The following is a 10,053-nucleotide window of genomic DNA, read 5'->3' as shown; positions in this document are numbered from 1 at the left end:
ACAGTTTATTGATGTGTTGATTATTGTAAACAGCTTTTTTCAGAGATGTGGTCTAGCTTTTAGGCTTATTATATCTTTGCTTTTGATATTGTAGAAAAGTTCTTTTGATTTAGAGTTTCTCAGGTTTTATTTAAGTTTTTTTTGGTAACCATGTGGCACAGTGACGGCACAGGGAGAGAGTGTATGACCCATATTCAGAGGCCTCAGTCCTCCACGCAACCATCATGGGTCCAAGTCCCGGCCCTCTGACCTTTGCTCCATGTCTTTCTCGTCTCACACAACCCAATTCGCTGTTGGATGTCTATCAAATAAAGGTCACAAGAGCTGGAAAAAGCTTTTAAAAAAGGATTTTTTGGTAACTAAATCTACCCATGTACTTCTTTTACCTGCTTACTTATTGCAGAGTTGCTGATGCATACGTAGCTCGTCCAACACAGAGATCAACAGGACAGAAAACCATCCTCACACACACACTCACACTGAAGGCAGTTCAGAAGTTACCGCATAGAAAGGTTTTTTGACTGGGAGGATGCTGTGGTGTATGGAGAGAACCTTCAAACTTATAAAAACGACGCTTAGAACAAAGTGATGGGGGACGAAAAACAAAGAAACCTTTCAGTCAGCTGACAGCCAGTGTAGCCAGTGTGCATGGCCAAAGTTACTTTATCAGCTCAGTTACTCTATGTGCCATATTTCTATCCACAGCATGATAGAAAACCATCTTGGAACTCCGTGTTTTTAAAACCTTGGTATCCTGGTAGTAGCAGATGGCCTACAATTATTCTGAAGCTTCAAGTGATAAATGCTGAATAAGCACCGGTTTTAATAAACGTGCGCTTTATTCACCACATTGAAAACCCAGTTGAGCCTAATGTTTGTTCTGGTCTTTCGATCTGACCCAGTCCAGGGCCGTGAGAAGCTGAAAGACACTCACTCCAATTATATGGGTGACCTCAACATTTCTTTATATGTTACAATATATTCAGTTTCACAAAAAACTAAAAATAAAATACATGTACATCCACGGATCTCAGGAGTTGTCCATTTTTTCCCGCCAGTTTATTTCCCCAACTTGAACCAAGTGTGACTTGAAGCCACCTGATCTGCTTCAGTTAAGGCAGCGTTGAAGAGCAAACCTGCAAGCGTCACAGCTGAACACGAAGCGGAACTTATCAGCATTGTTCCTCGCCAAGAGATGCTGCGAGGTCGACAAAGTCCAATGAGGTGGTAGGTATAGGAGTCCTCCTGCCGCTTTTTAGGGACTGACTGGAGTAAACGTCCACAGATTTAGAGATGGAGTGCAAGGAGTTGTCCCGGAAGTATCCGTACGCCTCGCGTGCGTTCTCCTCCCGGATGGTCTGCTCGAAAGTCTTGCGCTTGTGTCTGAACTCGATGACGGTCTTCGTGTAGGAGTTGAGGGTGGTGACCGATGCACCCATGCAGCAGGTGAAAGACGCCCATGCCAAGCTGATGAAAAAAACAGGAAGAGAGTTGATTTTGTAAAAAAATGAGGTGTTTTTTATTCTGCTGTGACAAAAGTGAAGTTTACGAGAAAGAAAACCAGAATATACTACACTCTGTACACTTTTGGGAATCACAAAAAAAGTGCAGCAAAAACACAATTTAGTAGCCAGAAAGCTTGTGGCTGGACTCTACAGAGGTGATGTCCTGTCATGGCACTACGCTGGAATTCACTAAGCTTTTGAAAGTGACCCTTTCACTAATCATGATGGCAATAATACACAACGCAAAATAATCCAAACACACAAGCTGTTCCCAAAAACACAAGCCCTCACAGATCATGACAAATTGCAAATGACATAAAACAACAAAAGTTCAGTCTGATTCAAAGCTGTCTTTTTACACAGCATTATGTAAATGTCTGTTTGCAACTGCATTAAACACATACTGTCTATAATGCACAGCAGAAGATTTATTATCCTGTTACATAATTGCGATCATGTCTGCAGTGGGGCTTTAGACACCAAAGCTTAATCCTGCCATAAGACGTCTTGACCTCCAATGCAGACAGCAATGCTAGGGAAAGGTATAGATTTATTTCCTGTAAACTTGTTTTCTGATGTGGATCTGCAGCATCTTACCAGAAAGACCACCCATAATCCCAGTTGTAGGGCCTCCAGTCAGGTGGACCATGGCTGACGGTGACCTGGAAGACCTGCGTGTACATCACATGCGCCACCATGCCAAGAAGACCTGAGATCAAACATATAGTAGAGCCACTGTCAGACCATCTGGTTTATGTCAGAGTCAAAGAAGGTACAGAACTTCTCAGACATGGGATGGTTTGTCTCCCAGAAATACATTTGACTACTTAAATACAGAGTTTTACATTTTAACTGATCTTAAACAAGCTGAAGCTTACCTGAGAGCACCGTGAAGACAGCAGCAAAGGCATTGAGCTTGAGCCCATCAATTACGTTGCTGGAGTGGACCAGCTCTATGCACATGAGGCTGAAGCCCACCATCAGCAGCAAAATGTACAACATCTCAGAAACCACAGAAAGCCACAGCATTCCTGTAAATATATATAATTAACAAGTGAAATTCAGTAAAATATTTATGATTAGAACTCTAAAAAATGAACACTGAACCTCAACCAATTTCTAGGCTGCAGAGGTTGAGTGCGGCTGAGTCTTTTTTCAGCCGTATGAAGAATCTGGAAAATACGATCAGCTTTTTGACAACATATGAAGATCAAAATATAATGTCAGACTGCTCGTGATTGTAAAGATTAGTATATTACATTTTTACCAAAGATTTAAAGGAAATGGCAAGATTATATATTTATATATATCCAGGGGTGAAAGTAGTTTTAAATTCTTGGGGGTACTATGACAACTATATATATATATATATATATATATATATATATATATATATATATATACTGCTCAAAAAAATAAAGGGAACACTTAAGCAACACAATATAACTCCAAGTAAATCAAACTTCTGTGAAATCAAACTGTCCACTTAGGAAGCAACACTGATTGACCCGACGAGGGTCCCCGTTGTCAATCAGTGTTGCTTCCTAAGTGGACAGTTTGATTTCACAGAAGTTTGATTTACTTGGAGTTATATTGTGTTGTTTAAGTGTTCCCTTTATTTTTTTGAGCAGTGTATATTACTACTTTGTGTGCTTTGGAGTTTTTGTGCTGATTAATTTTTTTGCGAAGAGATAAAAGCTGGGTAGCTCTTGAATTGCTACAAAATAAAGCTGTATTTCTCTCAGCCCACTGGCTGCAATGTTGACACCTTGAGATGCCATGAGACCTAAATTCTGAACATCATGGCATGGAGTGCATCCCAGTTTTACATGTCTGGCAAATAACCATTCATTTTAGCTTTTAAACTGGTTATATTGATCCTGTGTCCAGACAGAGGGATAACCAGTAGCCCAGCATCATGACCTGTTTGTTCTGAAGATCCTGCAGCTTCCTCTTCTCTTCCTAACATGGCACCTCCTCACCCTGACCCTCACCCTCATCTCCTCATACTGATAGGAGGAGCCACAGAGCTCTGTTAAGTTAAAAGCTCATCTTCTGAAGTTGGGAAATTTTTCCTCCAACAGGTTCCAGAGGAATCACCTCAAACCAGATGTTGGACTGGATTTTATTTCAATGTCATTTGTGAATGTTAGAGCCTCATTTTCAACAGTTGAGCTATAAAAGTTGAAAAAAGTTACTTTGGAGAAAATCTCATCAACATCAATATTTCCACTAAAAGAGGCAAAAAAAATTGTTTGATAAAGGAAAAGCCTCTTAGATTCTTGACCCAACAGCAACAAACTATTTTTTGTATTAGACAATTCATTTAATTTCACACAATTATCGCGGTAAAAGCCATTTGTTTGTTAAATATTTAATGAAACATATTTACAGTGTTTGATGTTTGTTGTAAATGACATATACTCACAAAGAACGAGGTAATTAGTCCAAGTTTGTCGTTTATTGAATGTTCAGAAACTACAGCGGCTGTAAAGCACCACAGCAAAGGTAAAACAACCCGAACAGATGATCAACTCAAAACCTTCCGCAATCGACATATTGCTCTAGCAATGCACGAACAGTTCAGAAACAATATGAAATGGGAAAAAAGTTATTTATTAACTGATTAAGTCGTGTTTTAGATTGTTCTTGAAAAACTAATCAGCCACGGCTGATTAGTGGGTGAACTCACAGCTGCACAGTGAAGCCATTGATTCTTTACAGCAGACAGCCGCTCCTCTCTCTTGCAGATACTGCGTATCCCCACTAAATCTTTTAGGGGTACGCAGTACCCTGCCATACCCCCTTACTTTCACCCCTGTATATATCCTAAGAGTAACATGCTTCTGTATTTGAAACTTCAATGGGATGACCACTTTCAGATCGTAATGATTTATTGCTGCCAGCAGGGGGACAACATTTGAATTCAAATATAAACTCACATAAAAAAAACTGATTTTTTGTTATAGAAATTAGATTAATTAGGTGCAGTGTTTGGATAAACAAGCTTACACACACATTTCCAACCACATTTTCTCAATAATTTTCACCAGTTGATCGAAGATGACCCATTAACCAAAGTACGCAAACCTCTAGGCGTGACTGTAAGTCGGCTTATAAACTTATAGTACAAATCCTCCCAGCGCAATTCAGTTGTCTCAATAGTAACCCCTAGTGTCCACAGGGGAGAATGCTTACCTCTCTCTAAAGTATCAAATGACTATATTGAGTTTTTATATGTCAGATGAGATCATTTTTGGCTTGAGGACATTTTGTAAAATACTTTATGTGTATGCAACATTTTGGTAGGAAATTACCTGATTATATTGGTAAAAAAATGATAATGTTTTTAGTTTTGGGTAGGAGACATTTTCAATCCTGTTTTACTTAAAGGTTAAAAGATCACAAATTGTCTTTAAACTCAGATTTCATTGATATGAACCTTTTGAACTGTTCAGCACCTCATTCTAGCTTCATATATCGACAAAAGAAATTCCCTTTAAATTGTTATTTCACAAGAAACTTTTGCCACACACACATTTTAACTCTGAGCCAAGGATATTTAGCAACATGGCATTATTAGGTAAATAAAAGAAGAAGAAAAGCCAATTCTGCCATTTTTACAGTACATTTAGTTTAATTTTAATATTAATATTAATATGTTGCCTTCCGGTTTGAACCATAACCTACAAGATGCCTGTCTAAAGACTTGTAGCATTGCAGTTACAATGAAAGTCAAGACATAACATGGAATTATAAATCCAACTTAACTCTGTTCCAGGTAGAAAACTATTGGGATTTATTCTGTGCTTATTGTCTAAACTCATAAAACAATATAAGTCTTTAGTAACACCTTGCTAGTTGGTGGAAAGTGTAACTGCTACATGGGGAAGCAAAGAAATTCATGCAAAATGCTCTCTTCATTTATTTAATATTTCATATTTCAGATAAAAAGAAAATCATCAGCCAAGAAAACCTGAGTAAATACAAAAGCTTACAAATTCTGATTTCATTTCGCATCTTAGTAAAAACATCCAAACCAAAATGTACAGGCTCCATGTGAAAAAGTCAGGAGGAGGTTTGATCATGAATGGTCCGTTTAAGATCCAGCCACAGATCCTCAGTCAGATTTTGAGCTTGACCGTAAAGCTAAAAGTTGATGGTCGGACATCATGTTTTGTTATTGTTTGGTATGAGAGAATTATTCAAAACACATCACCCTTCCACCACCGTGTTTGAATGTCGCCAGTAAATATTCTGTCAGTGTACAGAATATCTTCTAAAAAGTCTTGAGGATCACCACAATGTTTTCTGGGAAATGTGAGTTTAACTTTTGTGTTGATTTTGGTCAGAAGGCTTAAGTCTTCTGAAAACCACTCCTGCAAAGGTTCACCATTGTTCCATGTTTCCCCCCCTTTGGTGACAAATAATGAGCAGCTTTGTTATTACTGGAGTCTCTAAACCTTCTTACAGACTAATACAGACTGAGAGTGATCAGGTCTGAGTGTAGCCTTTTAAACTAAATCCCCCAAATTTAGTTGATCACAGTTCATTTAACAAGGGAGGTCATTTTTCTCACGCACAGAGTTAGATTGCTTTGGACAGTGTTTGTCCATTAATAATTAAAATTATCACTTGAAAACTGTACATTGAATTTACTCAAGTTATTTTTTGTCTCATATTCAATTTCATTTGATGATCTGAAACATTTAAGCGCAACAAAAAAAAACAGCAAAGAGAATATACGTTTTACAGCATAAGTAGATAGTCACCTTTCTCTGATGCAGGAGCTAAATCGATGAAACTTCGGCATCTTTCACCTTCAAGGCAGAAAGAAAAATGTACTGTCATTATGGCACTGTGTGTTATATATGAACATATTCCGCATGCGGACGTGATTGAAATTGGATAAAATTCAAAGAAAACCACCTCAGGATCACAAACACAAAAACATAGCAGATTTTAGTCAAGTCTTTAATCCCTCTTTAACTCCTGGTTGACAAGATCAGCTCATCCTGAGAGTGTGATCTGGTAAATTCTTAAGTAAAAAAAATAATTAAATAATCACAGTTCATAAGTTCAAGAAGGAATAAACTCCACGTGGAAGATGAGACATATGACAGAGATGGTCCTTTTCTGACCTCCCATTCAGTGTCACCAGATGGTGCGCTGCTGGCAGAGCTGCTCAATCTGGTCCAGAAAAGTACAGGCAGTGTAAAACCAATCACAGATGTTCAACACTGTGACATCCCTGTGGCAGTTCAACAAACAGGATAGGGAAAAAAAGACCTCTGACACCACGGATTTCTGCACGTATATCTGAGCAGATTCCTTCTGTCATCACTCAGGCCACGCATGTCACTGGATTTGTTGTAAGTGGAACTGTTTAATCAGGTAGACGGCAACAGCTGTTTTGAGGAAAAACTCATCAAGGCCTCGAGTTACGTAATCCTCATTAACTTGAGCTGCTCAGATGAAAACATGTCTGCAAGGAGGACATGAAACAGCTGCATTCTGGCCAGACTTTAAAACGTCTCGCTCTTTCAGAATTATTTTCTCGTTGTCAAATAGGTTTGCTTTATGTTTCTATGAAAAGTAAACGTAACTAGCTAACTAAATAAATGAAACTTGCACATACATGTGCGAGTTCATGCCAAAACACTTACTGTGTTTTAAGTGGTACAATACTGGCGGTTGTTTTGGCCAGGAATTTAAAGTGAAATGCAACTGGTCAAAATATTATGTTGTAATTTATTGTAAAATTAACAGACTTTATTATGGTTTGCCATGTATTGAAAATTATTTACCATACCAGGGTTTATCATTTTACTGTTCCATTAACAATAGATTACTGGAAAAATGTCTACATTATAAATGGGTTTTTTAAACAGTAGAAAACCATAAAAAGTTACAGCCAATGTTATTTTTTTTACAATAGATAACAGTATAGTGCAATATTTTTTCCTCCTGTAACTTTCTGTGAAAAGGTATGTTTTATACAGTACAGCTAAGATGAACAAACCAATAAACTATTTTGTCTTGTAGGGATTCCCCCCCCTTTTTTGCAGTACATTTCTGGCAAACCCAGCTGACAGTATTTTACCATAATTTTGACTTTTAAAATTTTCTACAGTGTCTAGGATATCATAAAAGCTCTATTATTGGTTTGGTCAACAACTACAAAGAAGACTAATACCTAACTTTAGCTACTTTACTTTTTTTCCCCAATATCTAATAAAATAAATTGCATTTACAGACTGAAAAATCAGATAAGTGAAAAAAAAAACTTAATGGATATTTAGTACAGACGGGGTAAAGGGGTTTACATTTTAGAAATCATGTGATGGCTTTAAAAACAATTATGGTGCAAAAATAATTTAATTGCGATACTAAAATAGAGCTGCAATTGTTGGCCACAATCAAATTTCATTGCATAGTTGAACCACTGAATATCACACTAATAACTTAAAAATAATTTTTTTTAAAACATCACATTTTTAATAAAGATACAAAGGAAATAAAATTCCGTAATTAAAAACAATTTAAAAGTTTGTGATCATTTAAAAGTATGGCCATTTATTATAAAATACACGATTTTATAAAATTTAAAAAGTGAAAATTTCAGACTGGCTTTTAAATTTTGAAAAGTACTTAAGAACTTTATATTTTTTTATTGTTCTTGTTTTGTCTGTTTATGGACAGTGTCTAAATAAACCATGCACACACACACTCACACCTAAGGGCAATTTGGAGAGGCCAATTAACCTGACAATCATGTTTTTGGACTGTGGGAGGAGACAGGAGTACCCGGAGAAACCCCACGCATGCACAGGGAGAACATGCAAACTCCATGCAGAAAGACCGGGGCCGGGAATCTAACCCTGAACCTTCTTGCTGCAAGGCAACTCTACCAACTGCGCCACTGTGCAGCCCAGCAAACATTTCCATATAAAATAAACAAACACGTAAAATTATGACATGACTGAAGATATAAAAGTATGCATTCTGAATTACTTTTCAGCTTTCCAGAATCAAACTCGGTTTTCTTTATCACGCCGGAGTGATTTAGTCAACGTCCACGCAGCCCCACACACAGACCTGCTCTTACTTTCATCGTGGATGTTCTCCTCGCATGAGTACCAAATGCCGGTGTGAAACTGTCGGAACAGGAACCTGTCATCCCCGGTCTCCCAGCTGTACACCACCTTGTTGGGGTCCGTTTCATTCACTCCGTAGTCTATGCACTGGTGCGTCCGCAGCTTGCTGCATTTGGGCTTGGGCACCCGCTGCGTCCCCACGCACCAGTAAGTGGTGATGAAGGCAGTGATGGCGAACAACAGGGCGAAGAAGTTCAGGCTGACCGACAGGAGGGTCCTCGTCTTCATTGTCCTCGTGAAGGATGCACGAGCCTCAGCAGCGTCAGCGGCGCGCGCAGGACCCAGAAGTTCATGGGTGCGACGTGGAAGAGACGCACGAGCGCGCCAGGTGAGAAGAGGGTCCCATCGGACACCCGAAAAGTTACTAAATACTGTCCACGGACAGGCTACATCTCCAACAAGGAGCTCGGACAGGAGACGAAGTGACTCATTTCCACCTAATTCACACGCGTTTCACCACGAGCCTGCTCGGACGTCACGTTGTCAGAGGATTTGATGCTCGTTTGCATCAGTGTGGGATTTTCTCCTCGTGCTCTCCTCTGGCTGCCGCTGTCATTAGGACCTTCCTCTCCCTCAATCCATCACAATCTGCTTGCCAAATGCAGGCGATTATCAGAGCGAGAATAGATACAACCGAACCACAAGACATGGTTCCATTTTTATTTTATGAAAGTTGTCCATGTAATGAGTAATAACAGAAGTTGTTGTTTTTTTTCTTCTTAATCACAAAGTGGAAATGTTAAATGGTTTTTGAAAAGCCACCTTTAGATGCCATTATAGCAGCAAGACTTTTGAGCTTATGCTCTACTGATTTTTCTTCCCTATTCCTTTTCCCCCAAAAAAGTTCAAGGTGAGTCATATTAGAAAGGCTTGCCACTGATTACAAAATCAGTCTGGGTAGGTCTGGGCTTTGACTTGGCCATTCTAACACATGGATATACTTTGTTTCTAAGCATTTCACTACAACTACAAGGTCCATGACATTGTCCCGCTGGATGGTGAACCGTCTCCAAAAGCGCATTTTTTTTTTTTGTTTTTTTTTCTATTCTTGAACAGGTTTTGTTTCCTGGGTTACCATGTGAACGGCCATTCATCTTCCCATCAATCCGGACCAGCCTCCCGTGTCATTCTTTTGAAAAGCATTTCCACAACATGATGGTGCCACTCAAGGTGCTCGGTGAAATAAAACTATTAGATCTGAGGCCACGAAAAATGAAACGGCCTTTCACCCTCTTTGGCCTCTTTTAACAAAAGTTGGAAACTTCAGGTTTGCGTGAACACGTGATTCAACATGTCCAGACTGGTTTGGATAGATTTGTTATCATATCAAATAAAATCATCACTTGAAAACAGATTTTTGCCTTCCCCCTTCTTAATCTTTGTTAATCATT

At 38.8% G+C, this 10,053-nt stretch overlaps 1 protein-coding gene across 1 annotated transcript; it reads right to left on the bottom strand.

The window, feature by feature from the left end:
• Positions 1–848: 848 nt before the first annotated feature.
• Positions 849–9,107, bottom strand: LOC103464886 (germ cell-specific gene 1-like protein). The gene is made up of 5 exons (XM_008409279.3): positions 8,614–9,107; positions 6,278–6,325; positions 2,384–2,536; positions 2,103–2,214; positions 849–1,467 (listed from the first exon to the last, which is right to left on the bottom strand). The coding sequence occupies exons 1-5, from the start codon at positions 8,888–8,890 to the stop codon at positions 1,173–1,175; spliced, it is 885 nt and encodes a 294-aa protein (XP_008407501.2). The 5' UTR covers positions 8,891–9,107; the 3' UTR covers positions 849–1,172.
• Between the last annotated feature and the right edge of the window lie 946 nt (positions 9,108–10,053).

This window comes from Poecilia reticulata, chromosome 1, assembly GCF_904066995.2.
Source record: "Poecilia reticulata chromosome 1, P_reticulata-male-v2, whole genome shotgun sequence".
NCBI classification, from domain to species: domain Eukaryota; kingdom Metazoa; phylum Chordata; class Actinopteri; order Cyprinodontiformes; family Poeciliidae; genus Poecilia; species Poecilia reticulata.
Note: the sequence above shows the minus strand (reverse complement) of the source record. Positions and strands in the feature narration are given on the sequence as shown.